The sequence below is a fragment of the Salvelinus alpinus genome, chromosome 15, assembly GCF_045679555.1.
Source record: "Salvelinus alpinus chromosome 15, SLU_Salpinus.1, whole genome shotgun sequence".
NCBI lineage: Eukaryota > Metazoa > Chordata > Actinopteri > Salmoniformes > Salmonidae > Salvelinus > Salvelinus alpinus.
In genome coordinates this window covers 34,019,985-34,036,698 of record NC_092100.1, presented here as the reverse complement: position 1 = coordinate 34,036,698, position 16,714 = coordinate 34,019,985, and the positions used below count along the sequence as shown (strand labels likewise).

At 41.9% G+C, this 16,714-nt stretch overlaps 2 protein-coding genes across 5 annotated transcripts in view; one reads left to right on the top strand and one right to left on the bottom strand.

Annotated features, from left to right (window-relative positions):
- Window positions 1-13,124, bottom strand: part of LOC139540482 (RNA polymerase II elongation factor ELL2-like) — a 50,938-nt gene extending 37,814 nt beyond the window's left edge. The window contains exons 1-2 of the mRNA XM_071344346.1: window positions 12,960-13,124; window positions 3,735-3,782 (exon numbers count right to left, since the gene is read on the bottom strand). Coding sequence (XP_071200447.1) covers window positions 3,735-3,782; window positions 12,960-13,097 — 186 coding nt within the window. The 5' untranslated portion in view covers window positions 13,098-13,124. The remainder of the gene's footprint in view (window positions 1-3,734; window positions 3,783-12,959) is intronic.
- The window catches only part of LOC139540484 (peptidyl-prolyl cis-trans isomerase FKBP8-like), a 56,303-nt gene continuing 51,532 nt past the window's right edge, over window positions 11,944-16,714 (top strand). The window contains exons 1-3 of one of the 4 annotated variants that reach the window (XM_071344350.1): window positions 11,944-12,043; window positions 13,060-13,110; window positions 15,893-16,329. In XM_071344350.1, coding sequence (XP_071200451.1) covers window positions 15,897-16,329 — 433 coding nt within the window. In that variant the 5' untranslated portion in view covers window positions 11,944-12,043; window positions 13,060-13,110; window positions 15,893-15,896. Of the gene's footprint in view, window positions 12,044-13,006; window positions 13,111-15,729; window positions 16,330-16,714 lie in introns of those variants that run through there. The other 3 variants (XM_071344347.1, XM_071344348.1, XM_071344349.1) reach the window with 3 other exon arrangements.

The window sequence follows — 16,714 nt, the reverse complement described above, 5'->3', positions numbered from 1 at the left end:
ATCTCAATATCAGAGGAGCTTGCTAAAGAAAGAGAGCCAGTCTTCCCTGGACTGGGAGATGTCTCATGAGGCTTGTCCCTCCGATATGTGATCCCAAAATGGGGCCAACAGCTTTGCCAGTCAAAACAGTGGGCCTCAGACATGCAGGGCACGCAGGGCTTTTTGCCTAGCCTGACACATCTGGATGAATAGAGCGGCGTGTGCCCTTTCAGGCACACGTGGGACGACTCCCCCAACCTCTGGCTGAGCCACTGGGAAAGGATCTTGCTCTAACCGCATTCCTCTTATTGTTATTCTAATTAGCGTTCGGGGGGGAAAAAATACTGACTGACGGGCGTGCAGACACACACACACAGAGCAAGAGCTCATTTGCAGTGAGAAAGGGAGGCGGAGCGCTCTGGGTGGGGGTAGATGTCTCCCAAGCCAAGGCACGGGGCGAAACGGCACAATAATCTGAGGGGCAGACGGGAGGGGGCAGCTAGCTGATACTTCACACACAGTCGTCATGAGAAGATCTCTGGGAAGAATGCTCCCTTCCTCTACTCTCCTCCTCTAAGCACCAGCCAGTCTTCAGTTCGATAATATCTGGATGGTCTGCCCAGCAGCTATGTATATCAACTCTTATATGCAACGTATTCCCCATATCTGGAGGGGGATGAGATCACCATCAATGTGACACAAAACACAGAAAGAGACTGCTCTGCAATATATAGCCCAGACAGATTATAGAGCGCACACGTTTTTAAAACTGTGGCTGTAACACTGTATTATGGCATTTCTGGCAAGAGCAGAGATCCCATTTTGAGGGCATACTGTACCAGCAAAACAAAGCTTAACCCAGATGCTTTTTCTAGTTCTTATTTGGGAAGCTGAGTGGGAAGCAAAACAGGAATCTCATCATTTGCAAGAAGATTTCTGGAGGCAAACAGGAAAGTGATCACACTGCAGGATTATGTGATAGAATTATATCGCCGCACAACAGAGCCATGAGGAAATAGTGTGCCAACCTAATCCAAAAATCACCACTATCCAATCTCACAAATTGCAATATCCCTACAATGAATGAATTGTCACCATATGGCACAAATACTGTAACAGGGCTCATTGGACAGAACTCTTGCTAATAAATACAGCTGCTCCCTTAGGTGTGAAAAACAACTTGAAAATCACACACTGTTCATTTGTGTACATGCACTCGACATGAGAGATGGATAATATGTCCAATGCTGTGAAAACGCAGTAAAAAAATATACAAATCACCACGTGTCCTATAATTGGAGACCAAAGAGAGCTAAGAGCTAATAAAGGATTCCATTTCTACTAAGCACACATAAAACATGCCAGCTAAAAGACTACTTTGCCAGCACTGAAGGAAAATAAGCACTAGGATGTGAAATTCCAGACCATGAGAACCCAAACCTACACTGAATAAGTTCCTAGATCCCAAGTGACGATTTCAAAGTAATCCAGACCTGAATTCCTTTTAGACAGAGCTTTTGTGAAATGTGAAAAGAATTTCACATAACCCTCTCGTCTTCACGTTTATTTCTTTACAGTTGCGTCACCCGCTCCACTTTTAATTTGTTAGCTTACATGACAAGGTTGTTATTTCTTTAACCACTGCAACTGAAAGCTCTATACTGATCAAGCTTTTACATTTTCTTCCCTTCAATAACGTTCTGAATATGACAAGGGTAGCTAGTTGTTATGAGCAAATGGTTGGAACCTTATCACTGGGGGGGGACAATGTGGGCACTTGTCAAGCATGAGTGACTACACATCACCAGGTGATACATATTTGGCCACATAGCCAGAGGAAATCCGTGTGTCAACCACAGCATGGCATTGCTTGATATGGGGACTAACTCCTAACACCAAAGGTGTTGGAGAGAGGCCAGCAGAGTGGTTATGGGAATTCCCTTGGCTTAGTGGCACTGGAAATGGAAATGTGACATGAGCTAGCAAGCCCTGAGACAAGAGCAGGTATCGTTTGAACTGGTAGGGCACGTCTAAGAGGACACTGCCACCTGTCACAAGAATCGCCCCACTCTTCATCTAGGCTAGTAGGTTTTTGTAATATGTTGCTCTAGATGAGATGGGCAAGGACACTTTACTGTACTGTTGTAAGGCACCTTAGAGCCCACTGGTCCCCCTCTGTCTGGTGTACTCCTCCAGTCTGCCATGTTCACCAGCCACCTCCCCCCCACCAGTAACAGCTTAATCTGCTCTTCCTCCAACGGCTGCAGATAGCTCATTAATGCCCAATCGGCCTGCGCAGGGGGGCGCTGTCAGAGGGGGAGGGAGCCTATACTTGAATTCCGCCAAAGCAATTTGAATATGTAATGTGCCAACAAATATATAATCACAAAATCCTATTCAGTGATTAAAGCACACTTCAATTACACACTAAACAGAACGACTGACGTTCCCTATCCGTATTCATCTCGTGTGTTTTGCATATGTTCAATTACACTCGCTGGTTTGCATATGCCTTAGATAGGTAAAAACAAACCTAAGCTACATTCTGTATCAGAGTACTTTATTATTTTCTGATGAAGCGCCATAAAGAACAGTGCAGACAGAGGGAGAACAATTCCACGGCTGCCATAGCATCCCCCTTTCCTCATCTCAGCTCTTTCATGTCTACACAGAGACAACAGGCGTGGAGACATGGGGCTCTCTGGGGTTCACCAACTCCCCAACCTCCTCCCCCTCTCCAAACAAAGCCTTTCCAGTTGCCAGCCTGACCCAGTAACCTGGCTAGCTGCCTGAGGGTATGGTGTACCCTCTCTTAGGGCTCGTGTGAGCGCACAGGCCAGCGTTTGTGTACAGAGCGAAGTCACTTTCGTCAATGCAATCGGCTCTTGCAGGGATTAGAGCAGCTCCTTTTAGACAGGGCTGATTGTGTGGTAAATGTGCAGTAGGCAGCGCTGGGGAGGCTGCTCTAGTGCCCCGGCTAATCTGGTTGGACACAGGCATCTTTCTTTACTGCGGTTTCACAGGAATGTCTTCTCCATTTCACTGCCAAGTGTTTCTATAGGTGATGTACTAGGTCTGACTACACTCAGCATCAAGGATAATATGACACAGAGCTACATTCAAACAAACCTGCATTGCAGTATTTATGCAATATTACCTTTTTCCCCCGTAGCCAGATAAAAATCACAAACATGGTCCTGGAATATTGTGAAAATACCAGCTATATGCTTCCAGTTTTCAGAATGACTGGCAGTACTGTACTTGTGTAAATAAAGACTCTGTATAAACATTGCTGTGGCAGGACCGATTAAATCCTGTTCTAAATATAACATGGAAAGAGCTATCTGAAACATAAACCTTAACTCACATGCCACAAATGCAAAAGGAGGCCACATTAAACACTGATAGTCTCTTTGTGAGGCAGTCAAGCTTTTAATGTATTTATAATGACAAATATGAGAACTGCTCCATTCTACTGTATATCCCTGTAAGGCAACAATAACCACCAGCTGAAGAATAGAACAATATCCTCACAATATGTGCAATCTAATCAGGCAGGCCTTCAGGGTTTAGTCAGTGGATGCACATGCATGCAACTGAACTGGCCTCCTGTTTCAAGCCATTGGTTTTGGATCTCATGAAAAATGCAGCGGAAGAGCGGTTGCGAGTGCTGCCTGTACGGCAAAATCAGAACTAATTAAAGCATTTCATTTCTAAAGCTTTAGAAAGGGTGTGCAAAAACACATTCATCTTACCCCCTGGCTCCCCTTGAAGCAAACTGCTGGCTGATTTGGTAAGGATCCCTGGGAAGGAGGAGAGAAAAGGGGAAAGTGGTTATCATTTAATATAACAGACTCAAGCATTGCAGGTAAAATACAATTGATCCTAAAACACATCAGGTAACATTTAAAATGTTGAAAGGAAATATTGTTATTTCATATCTGGTCAAGATAGGCTAGCAAATACCTTTTCTGCAATTGCATGCTAAATACTGTCAATTTCTCACAAAGCAATCACCCTTTATTCATCAAGCCAACAATGTATTACAACAGTACTACTTAGTTCAATTAGACCAGTGGGGAAAATTATACCCATTAGCAAACTATCACAATAATTAGAGTTTCCTATCGCTTATTTGCCCCAATGACCAGCGTACAACTTCTTAAGTGTTAATTCAATAATAAAATGTGCTGTTAAGGCTTTGTGAGTGTGCTCATATCTGTGGCCCCTCGCCAGTATCATGGTTCTATACGGCCAGGTCCACAGATCAAGGGGCTTCACTGCTAATCTGCACTGGAATGTGTCTGATTAATCAATCTAGAGCACAGAAACCTTGTTTCACTCAATCAGTTCTCATAGTCAATTGGAAATTGGGGACAGAGGGGGGGGGGGAAGAGCGCGAGAGAGGCGTATCAACGGAAAAGCCTCATCACAAAGCTGAGTAAAAGCCCTAATCACTTTCTTAGCTGATTACTAATTGTACCTTCGTTTGCAAGTGGGCTACATTTGATCAGCCGTTAGGTTTGTGCAAGTCACAATACAGTCGTTCATGTACAAAGCTGTCCCCCAAATAAGCCTTTATCTAACCATAAAGAGGTGACCATGCTGTGCATGTTTCAGGAGTTCCTCAACAGTCAAGCATCAGTACCTTCATATGACCAGAATGTAACATTGAAGAGAACAAAAAAAACTCTTCTCTGCTCTCTGAGATACTCCTAGCGATGGTACAGGGTCAAGAGATAAGAGTCACTATCTGAAAGTTACAGCTGCAGCCATGGTCAACAGGCCTGTTTATCTATTATAGATGGTTTTGGGAGAGATCATCATGCTTCTTTCTTTCCCTCTGGTCATTGCTTAACAGGCCTACAGCTCACCTTGTATTTTAAAGTGTAGGCTTATTAGAGATCTATTTCTTTTCATGGGTCAGAGTTGCAGGATAAACGTCATTAACAGAGGTTAGGGGCTGGCACTTTGCTCCTATAGTCGGAGTGAAACCCATAACAACCAGACGTGACCACCTTTGCTGCTTTTCGACTGTAACACCAGTGTTACACTAGAGCAAAGCACTTAACCCTAATTGCTCCAGGGCCGCCATTGATAATGACAGACCCTGGCCGTGACCCCACTCTCCGGGGGGGGGGGGTCACAGCCAGGGGGGGGGGGGGGTTGTGATATGCAAAAAACAAATATCCTGAAATAGGACTAAAATATGAGCACCCAAATTATTTAAAAAAACATTTGGGGAATGTGTGTATACAATCTGATGTTATACTAGGGAAATTGTGTTTGTATCTAGGGCTGACAGTGAAGACCTGTGAAGAACAGAATCAACAACCTCTGGATAATCAAAACAGTTGCTTTGTGAGAAGGTGTTAACCGTTGAAGGAGTGCGCCAGTCTGCTGAATGAGGAATATGATCAGGGCTCTAAAGTCCACCCCTTTTGGTCACATATGCTCCAAAATATTTTTCTGCAAGAACTGCCATTTTAGTTTAAAAAAAAAAAATTGCTAGGTAGTTAGCCAGCTCTAGGTCGGCTGTACCTGCGCCAAAACTACAGTATTTCTCATTTTTTCTCTAGTTTCTCAGTCTTCTTAAAAAAACAAAACAAATGGTAAGCCAACATGTCAGCACTTTTATTTCCATGACTGATCAAAACAAGTTCTCATGTCTCTCTCATGTCCCTCTGCAGCAGATGAGCAACTTGAGTATTTTGGCGAGTAATTTGTTTGGAGCATCGAATTGCAATAAATATAGAATAGTGAAAATTGCAATAGATAATCGTATCGGCATCTAAGTATTGTGATAATATCTTGTCGTTAGGTACCTGCAATTTCCAGCTCTAATTATTAGAGTGAAACGAATTGTTCAGAAGTTATGACATATATGTAGGCACTACATTTTTTATTTTGCACAGTGGTGGGCCGCATTTACACATTTATAAACCATGTCGCGGGACGTTCTAAAACTACTCGTGGGCCGCTAACTATTTGTTTACACCTTGTTCGGTTAGCTAGCTGACAACAGTAGGAAAATTGTGCTTTTACACGATGTAGAAACCTAATAGTCCACAAATGACTAATTTCATTAACAGGTATGTGTGTCAACATTTTAGGTTATAATTAACAATGTATAAAGGGTTTTTCTTTTCTAAGGCACCGCATGATGTGCTTCAAAAAGCCAATATGAACTCTAGCTATTTTATCTCAATCAATGTAAAAATCAACTTTTCTGGTGCTCCTAAATTTTATGTTGTGCTCCTAACTTTAAGTTGGGAGTGCCAGTGCTACCAATGATATACAGTGGGGAGAACAAGTATTTGATACACTGCCGATTTTGCAGGTTTTCCTACTTACAAAGCATGTAGAGGTCTGTAATTTTTATCATAGGTACACTTCAACTGTGAGAGACGGAATCTAAAACAAAAATCCAGAAAATCACATTGTATGATTTTTAAGTAATTAATTAGCATTTTATTGCAAGACATAAGTATTTGATCACCTTCCAACCAGTAAGAATTCCGGTTCTCACAGACCTGTTAGTTTTTCTTTAAGAAGCCCTGCTGTTCTCCACTCATTACCTGTATTAACTGCACCTGTTTGAACTCGTTACCTGTATAAAAGACACCTGTCCACACACTCAATCAAACAGACTCCAACCTCTCCACAATGGCCAAGACCAGAGAGCTGTGTAAGGACATCAGGGATAAAATTGTAGACCTGCACAAGGCTGGGATGGGCTACAGGACAATAGGCAAGCAGCTTGGTGAGAAGGCAACAACTGTTGGCGCAATTATTAGAAAATGGAAGAAGTTCAAGATGACTGTCAATCATCCTCGGTCTGGGGCTCCATGCAAGATCTCACCTCGTGGGGCATCAATGATCATGAGGAAGGTGAGGGATCAGCCCAGAACTACACGGCAGGACCTGGTCAATGACCTGAAGAGAGCTGGGACCACAGTCTCAAAGAAAACCATTAGTAACACACTATGCCGTCATGGATTAAAATACTGCAGCGCACGCAAGGTCCCCCTGCTCAAGCCAGGGCATGTCCAGGCCCGTCTGAAGTTTGCCAATGACCATCTGGATGATCCAGAGGAAGAATGGGAGAAGGTCATGTGGTCTGATGAGACAAAAATAGAGCTTTTTGGTCTAAACTCCACTCGACGTGTTTGGAGGAAGAAGAAGGATGAGTACAACCCCAAGAACACCATCCCAACCGTGAAGCATGGAGGTGGAAACATCATTCTTTGGGGATGCTTTTCTGCAAAGGGGACAGGACGACTGCACCGTATTGAGGGGAGGATGGATGGGGCCATGTATCGCGAGATCTTGGCCAACAATCTCCTTCCCTCAGTAAGAGCATTGAAGATGGGTCGTGGCTGGGTCTTCCAGCATGACAACGACCCGAAACACACAGCCAGGGAAACTAAGGAGTGGCTCCGTAAGAAGCATCTCAAGGTCCTGGAGTGGCCTAGCCAGTCTCCAGACCTGAAGCCAATAGAACATTTTTGGAGGGCTCTGAAAGTCCGTATTGCCCAGCGACAGCCCCGAAACCTGAAGGATCTGGAGAAGGTCTGTATGGAGGAGTGGGACAAAATCCCTGCTGCAGTGTGTGCAAACCTGGTCAAGAACTCCAGGAAACGTATGATCTCTGTAATTGCAAACAAAGGTTTCTGTACCAAATATTAAGTTCTGCTTTTCTGATGTATCAAATACTTATGTCATGCAATAAAATGCAAATTAATTACTTAAAAATCATACAATGTGATTTTCTGGATTTTTGTTTTAGATTCCGTCTCTCACAGTTGAAGTGTACCTATGATAAATATTACAGACCTCTACATGCTTTGTAAGTAGGAAAACCTGCAAAATCGGCAGTGTATCAAATACTTGTTCTCCCCACTGTATATTTTATTTTAGAGCCCGGCATACAATCAACTAAAACCCACACAGAATTTATACATGACCTATACATATTTGGTTAAGAGAAGAAAAAAATATAATAATCTACTTTGACTGTTGAAATGAGAGCAGAATTAGTCTACATTAGTTAGACAAAACACCTGTATATTTTACTCTGTATCTGTTTTTACTGCAGCAGCCTACATTGGCCTTCAACAGATGAGGAAGTTACCATGCATTGTCATTGGGGAAAACAACCCCTAGTTCTACACCACCTAACGGACCAATAAGCTCTGGAATTGAGCGGGGTTTCAAATGTTTAAAAGGACACCAGAGGACAATGCCACCCCTATTTCAATGTAATTCCTGTTCTAGAGCGGAAATGCTCGTTTAGGTTCCACCTCCGAAGAATGACGCAGGCTACTTACACACATTCACGAATTGGGGAAGGGAAGGTGATTTCCACGTGGAGTGGAGAAACATCAATAAATAGCTAGCTATACTGACAGCTATCAGTACCCTATCTTGCTAACCTTATTTAGCTAGCTTTTGTTATCGGTTGTTGCTGGGATTTTTCTTTACTACACCATATTCAGAAGATTAGCCAGCTGGCTAGGCTGTGGCTGGTGCTGGATTTTTCATAAGCATTTAGGGAAAACACAGATGGAAACCAGTATCTTTGACTTCGTCATCTATTGTCATCTCCAAAGTTTTTGGCATTTTCCATAAATTGTGGCAACGAATCCACCACAGAAATAGTAATAAGATGAAGCTCCGGTAATATGGATAACTACTGAAAGGTTTAGAGACATGCGTTTTTCTACATTGTAATGGACACAGTGCAACCTTTGTTGCCTGGTAAGTGGACTGAGAACACATTCTCATTTACAACCACAACCTGGGTAATAGTTACAGGGAAGATAGGCTGCTGGTATGTGGGCTGCTGGCAGGCTTTGGCTGCTGTATAGCAAAGTCAAATCAGCTCATGGTTCACACAGAGGAAAATAAATGGGCTACAATGACTTTGCCCATGATGCACTCTGCAAATCACATGTAACAACACCCTGAGCGCATCAGACAACACCAATACAAATGTAAAGGCACAAAAAATAAAATAAACAAGTTCCTTCAAATGTCTTTCGCAGGTGCCTTTTCATTACAGGACAGACACTTCTAGTTTCTAGCTGCACCAATCAAAGCAGTGGAGCGTGTAGTGAAGTAAAACACTGGTAAAAACCATTTATCTTGACGGGGGGGGGGGGGGGGAGCAGATATGCAAAATGCAACTATGAAAATTACGAGAATTTTCTGATAAAGTGGCGCTGCAAAAACATTAGTTTACATCCCCTATTTTAATTTGCTCCACGGCTCAGACGGCCAAGTGGACTCAAGGCTGTTTGGCTCAGCTCAGTCACAAAGAGGAAGAACTTTGCAGCTGTTTTTGATTAAGAAACAATGCCATGCTCAGGGGTGGTAAGGAAACACACGACAATGACACGGATTTCTACAAAATGTCCCACTTCGGATTTCCCACTTCAATTCCAAATTAGCGCAACTGGCTGCAAGATAACCCTATTATTTATTTTACGTCGTTTGTCACCTTACGCCCAAATGTAATGTATTCAGCCCGCAATATCGCATGTCCTCCATGGACCGGCTCGTACATAAAACATCCCCCCGCAAAGGCGTCAGTTTCCTCAACTCGATTTATGGCTCGTCGGTGGAACAAAAAAAAACTGAAAATATTTCTGCTGTCTTAGGAAAAAAAACATTTTCCACAACCGTTTTGGGATTTTCCGACAACTTCCGGATGTTGCACGCCACGTCAGTCTGTTGTTCACTCCTGGCTGAGCTTGCACCACAACATCAGGAAGTAGCATTAGCCACCCTAGCACGTTGATGGAAAATAGTGTTTTATTAGATAGTACTAATATTTTCCCTCCCACCGACAAGCCATTAAATCAAGTTAATGAGGAAACCGATGCACCTTTAAAGCCTGAATGGAGGCTGTTGTGTACCAGGTCCATGGGGACACGAGTGTATTACCAGCTGGGCTGAATGCATTGACGCCTAGAAGTAATACTTCATCAGGAAGAACTACGCTCTCTAGAGGTCTTGGCGCTAAAGCCCAACTATTTCATACTTTGACTAAAACGATGACTTATTGACTTACAGTAAATCGTTGTGCAACATTATGGGTAAGGTCCGGGCATCGTGTTTCAGTCCAAAAAAAAGTGAATTTCCGCTGTGGTGGCACTTTAAAAATGCAAAACAATGAGGGAGTCCTATTAACCTGAGTTGAAGAGCAACAGTATATAGTCCGTGACGTGAACAGGCAAAAGCGGTGAGGGAGGAGCGCACTTCTCAAATCAAACAGTAATCTGCACTACTCTCAACAAGGCAGCATGGTGCATCATCTGGCAACAAACATCATATCTTTTCCATCAAATATACACTACAGTTGAAAAGTTTTGGGTCACTTAAAAATGTCCTTGTTTTTGAAAGAAAAGCACATTTTTTGTCCATTAAAATAACATCAAATTGATCAGAAATGCAGTGTAGACATTGTTAATGTTGTAAATGACTATTGTAGCTGCAAACGGCTGATTTTTAATCGAATATCTACATCGGCGTACAGAGGCCCATTTCAGCAACCATCACTCCTGTGTTCCAATGGCACGTTGTTAGCTAATCCAAGTTTATCATTTAAAAAAAGGCTAATTTATCATTAGAAAAACTTTTGCAATTATGTTAGCACAGCTGACAACTGTTGTTCTGATTAAAGAAGCAATAAAACTGGCCTCCTTAGACTAGTTGAGTATCTGGAGCATCAGCATTTGTGGGTTCGATTACAGGCTCAAAATGGCCAGAAACAAAGCATTTTCTTCTGAAACTCGTCAGTCTATTCTTGTTCTGAGAAATGAAGGCTATTCCATGTGAGAAATTGCCAAGAAACTGAAGATCTCATACAACGCTGTGTACTAATCCCTTCACAGAGAACAGAGAAAACTCAAATGTGGCTGTTCACAGATGAGTCCTGGTTTCAATTGTACCGGGCAGATGGCAGACAGCGTAGCGTGTATGGCGTCATGTGGGTGAGTGGTTTGCTGATGTCAACGTTGTGAACAGTGTACCCCATGGTGGCGGTGGGGTTATGGTATGGGCTGGCATAAGCTGCGGACAATGAACACAATTGCATTTTATCGATGGCAATTTGAATGCAGAGATATACCTTGACGTTATCCTGATGCCCATTGCCATGGCCGCCATTACCTCATGTTTCAGCATGATAATGCATGGCCCATGTCGCAAGGATCTGTACAAAATTCCTGGAAGCTGAAAATGTCCCAGTTCTTCCATGGCCTGCATACTCACATTACATGTCCCCCATTGAGCACTTTTGGGATGCTCTGGATCGATGTGTATGACAGCGTGTTCCAGTTCCCGCCAGCAACTTTGCACAGCCATTGAAAAGGAGTGGAACAACATTCTACAGGCCACAATCAACAGCCTGATCAACTTTATGCTGAGGAAATATGTTGCGCTGCATGAGACAAATGGTGGTCACACCAGATACTGACTGGTTTCCTAATCCACACCCATACCTTTTTTTAAAGGTATCCTGTGACCAACAGATGCATATCTGTATTCCCAATTACTCGATTTCAATTGACTGATTTCCTTATATGAACTGTAAATCTTTGAAATTGTTGCATGATTTTTGTTCTGTGTAAGTGCACGCACATGACACATTGGCAAAAAAGATGGCTTTATATTGGAGTTGCGCCTGTTGTTCACGAGTATCTGCACTCATTGTCTAGAATGGTCCCACCGAATCTTGTCTCCTTCCGCCTGCCTTACATCTTTGAGGACATGTATTTTCATTGTTAGAGGGACTATCTTTTCAATATAATAGAAACTCTTTGGCCATGGGCTTTGAACAGAGCACTTGGCTCGATCACGCCTGAGAGGCAGCCTGGTTCCAAAACAACTGCAATCACCTTTCACCCATAGTAAACTCCTCCCACCAGCGTTACCGGGGCCAGATAATCGAATCCCCTCACGGCACAAAAGCACAGCAACAAAACTGCCCTGCCACCACCACCCAATAGCAACAAGAGACTCCAGGGTTGGGGTGACAAGTTTTCATGTCCTAAATAAGGTATTTATTTCTCACCAAAGACACCACGTTTAGAATAGATATCCTTTGGAAATTTGAGTAATTTAGAAACGCGTACACATTATCCATGTCACATAGGCATATTGCTATTAGGCTAGGCCTACACATTTTTCTAAATGACAAACTGCAACATGTTATCAGAAACCATAACAGGTCATGTAGGCTGTTACTTTTGAAAGTAACACCATTGCTGGATAGATTAAAGCCTACTTTCGATGACCTACATTTATGCTACATTCAAGCTAAGAATTAAAATGTTAATTGTTATATTTAGAGCCATAATATGGTGGCTATGTCGCCATGATCTGTCTCAGAGACTATCCTAATGTTAAAAAGTAGACTACAAAAGTTATGAAACGACAATGTAGTTAGGTGCTTTATTCCAACATATCACGATAATTTAAAATACCTGCATTAAATTGTTAGTTTCTCAATTACGAATAGATAGTCCAAACATGTGAAGGCATATAAAATATGTTTACTTTAAAAGCACCAATGGATCACATACATACGCTAATAATCTACACGACAAACATGCATCAAACAAATTACATTTCTCATTCTTTTTAGCGAAATCGGTGGCATTTTCCAAGCAATTTTAAAACAACCTCAAATTGTGTATTGGATGCTATGGCATTATTTCTATGAAGTCCCATATAATCAAGCAACCATAGCCTACTAAAACGGCAAGCTTTCCCATCGACCAATAAACCTTACACCTATACAGTGCAAGCACAAGGAAGTGTACAATCACCACATAGGCTACTGTGTCGCTGACACTTTTTGAACTTTTTACCCCAGTGGTCTACCTCTTTTCATTGAGATTAGACTAGTCGGAGGACTATCCAATCAAACAAACACCTGCGCGAGAGTAAATAAAGAATTGTCTAGGACTTACCTTAAGATTCTGATAGGCTTCAAGCGTTCGAATGGCGGTATCGGTTAGCTTGACGTGAAATAGAGTTTTATTTTGAGCTTTCTTGTTGATTTTTGCACAGGAGAGCCCATACCGATGCTCCTGTCTCAGCGCTGCCATGACTTCAACTGGGGTAATTTGGCGACATTCTCATTGAAACGTCACTTGGACCTAGGAGGAGTTAACATTGCCTGCGTTGCCGTGATCACGTCACACACACACACAGACACAGACACACACACACACACACACACACACGAATTGTTAATTTGCATGTCTTTGAATGTCTTTGTTTTGATATTATAATAACAATGTCATACAGCATGTTTGCATAATAATCCTTATCAGTTTTTTTCTACTAAATGAGAGGGGAAAACATATTGAAGAATTGCTTGTGACACATTTTTGTTGTTGTTATGCTTCTATTGTAAATAATAATGAATATTAATCATAATCATTGTTATTACTATATTGCATAAAGTGAAATATCATAGCATCTCCTTTCTGTGTAGCATACTACAGATAACCAAGGTTCTGATTCATTCTACAGCCCTGAAGTCATAATAAATAAAAACATTATTATATATTTTTTTCAACTACAAAAATAGCCTATAGTCCGTTGATCAGCTGGGCCAATCCCCTGCTCCTAGACAGATAAGGTGAAACGGACAGTGATGAAAAACTAGGAAATTTGGGTTAATTAAAGGTGTAATCCCTAACAGACAAGATGCTTGGGCAGTGGTTAAGGAGGTCTATCACAGCACTAATGGAGTCTTTTAACTTGTCATATGGCCATTTGAGGTTCTCTATGACTATCTGAACCAGACTATCAACAACACATGCATCACAGCAAATGTACAGTACATAGCCTAGTGCAGTATGTTGTCTTTTGGCAATAATGTGAGAGGAGATAATGAATTCAGACCCCAGAGATTATCACTGTGAATGTTCTTGTCGGTTGTAGCTACTATGTGGGACAATATACCTCAGGAGATTTAACAACCCAGATCCAAACTCTCAAGTGATGGTATTACGGAATTGTAGAATGCAAGTCTGGCTCTTGCCAGCTGTGTATTAGTCTAATAAGGGTCTTTTCAGTAAATGGCTCTAAGCTGTTTTGCAGTGCTACAGTATTAAGGGGGTTGGGGATAAAACATCAAACCATATGTAGGTGCAATTAGAAAGCCTTGTTCATGTTGCGTTTCCACACAAACAAAAATACATAATACGCACAAATCATTTTTGATTCATACAGCAAAAAGTAGATACTTTGCATTGGAATTGACCTTCTTTAGTGCATTTAATTTAAATCAGAAAATCATTTCCCCATTGGATGCAAAATGTATTAATCTAACATTATTTAGAGATTTTCTATGCAGATAATATGCATCATTCTTAAATCAGTCTATACATAATTGATAAACAAGACAAGTATAATCCTGTCTATCTCAATACCCATTTCAGGTAAATAACCATAGCATTCACTGCAAAGCTCATTTTCCCTTTAGTCAAGTATATTTAGTTTAGGTATGACAGTATTTTTGGTTCCCTTTTCCTGTTGCGACATGACCAGAAACAACAATGACACACACACACACACACACACAAACTCAAACAAGAAAATGTAATAACTGTATAAAATGAATGCAAGATCTCAGTTCATTTATCCTTGTTAAGATAACAAAGACTTTATATTATATTGACACAGTGCCAGAGGATACCTGACAGACACTCCAAATCATGAATGCAAAAAACATTATCTTTGTGTCACTGTTTAAAAACCAAAGCTATTTTCATTTAAATTGTGAGTGCATTTTGAATTGAGGAATGGTTTATGATTACATGGGTTGTGGTTGTATATACTGATCTTCGTTGAATTTGCAATTCAATGAGTTATTAAGCTAATACATGTGAGACACAGTGTGAGACACAGTGTGTAGTCATTATAGTACTGAGGCCTGTCTTGTCTTGAAAGTGTTGCTTACTGGCTCCTGTTCCACAGAAAGTATGTGGTAAACCTAGAAAAACCTGTTCTGTTTTCAGAAATGTATTACCCTCAGATCATATCAGATGATAATAATATCTCGTTTGTGCCACACAAATGTTGCTGTGATTATTTTCCCCTTCAAACGTATAAAAGGATTAAAGGTGTGAAAGAAAGTGCATATATTGTTGATTATTAGTATATAAAGGGAAATCCACTCAACTCAATCTAGCACTCAATGTCTCACATAGGTCATCAGGGCCATCCTAGGAACCTTGGGTCCCTCTCTTAACGCTTGACTACTTAAAAAGGGAAAATAAGATCTCGCGCCACAGAATAAGACAGAACTAAGTCCAAGACAGCAGTCCCTAAGATCCTATTGGTGGAAAGCATTCATGGAAACTGCATTATGGGGCAGCGCGATGAAGTCATTAAGAAGCTTACAGACGTTCTGCCAGATTAGATTTTGCTCTCCTAATCCTACAGATTACAGTCGCGCAAGCCTGCTGACCGAGTGTGCTTCGTTGTGTTGTACAATTTCTTTGCATCGATAATTTCTTGTTGCTCCTAACTCACTGGAATATGTAGGCTAACAAGGAGTAGCAGGATTGAGAGGAGGTTAAGGTGAGACTGTGTATAGCTCTAGTTGATAAGACAAAGCGCTGGTAAAAACTATTGATGCAACCGGGATTCAGTCTAGTTATGGATGTTTTTAAATTGGATTTAACAACCGTTTATGTGAATGTTTGGTTTTCATAAAAACTACAGACCGTCTCTAATGGATGAAGGCACATCTCAGCTGTAACTAGACCGAGCAAGTGCTTCCACACTACAGAACCAACCAGCCAGGCAGGCAGTGTGGGGAGAGATAGGTGGAGAAGGATCATCTCTTTGGGAGGCTTTCACAGATGGTGTCCCTTGCACCCTGTAGTGAGATGGAGACAGAACCCTGCCCTGGAGAGCAAGAGAAGCGGATGGTGGAGACCAATGAGCCAGTGTTGAAGAAGGCCTACACAGGCCCTGGTGACAATGAAAGTCAGGAGGAGAAGGAACTGTCCCATGGGCCTCAGCAGGAAGACAAGGAACCCCATGGGGAGGGAGACCCCAGGATAGACAGCCAGGGTGGAGGGAAGGAGGGCACTACGTTAAACCCGCTCCCTATGTCTGAGATGACAGAGATCCCCTGTGTGGAAGAGAGGAAGCTGAAGACCCCCAGTTTTGCGAAGACAGTGCGGTTCAGTGAGACAGAGTCTGTGGAGGACAGAGACAACTCGGAGGAGGTTCTCTTCCCAGACCATGAGATGGTGCAGTGGACCTCCTCCAGCTTTGAGGAGCTGTTCCTGGCTGAAGACTGGGAGAACATCACAGGTATGATACTCATTTAACACTGTCACGTCAAAGTTTTTCAGGAATGATGAAATATTGAAATGGTTGTTGAAGCAATATTGCTCTCATGGTAAACGTTTTTGTTCTATTGTTTCTCAATAGTTGTGGCACTGCTTGTAATTTGCTTGCAAACAAATTCTACAGACATTGGAAGTTACATGGAGTATTGTCTATGTAATTCATTTAATTCTATTTAGTCAAATTCTATTCTATTTAGTTAAACACCGGCATGTAACGGCTTCTGAAACGGTATTACACAACATTATGCTCTTTCCTAATAGTTGTTTTGTCTCCAAGTGTCTGTTGATCAACAACACACAGAATAACCCCCAACCTCCTTCCTCCCTCTTTCTCTCCCCCTCTGTCT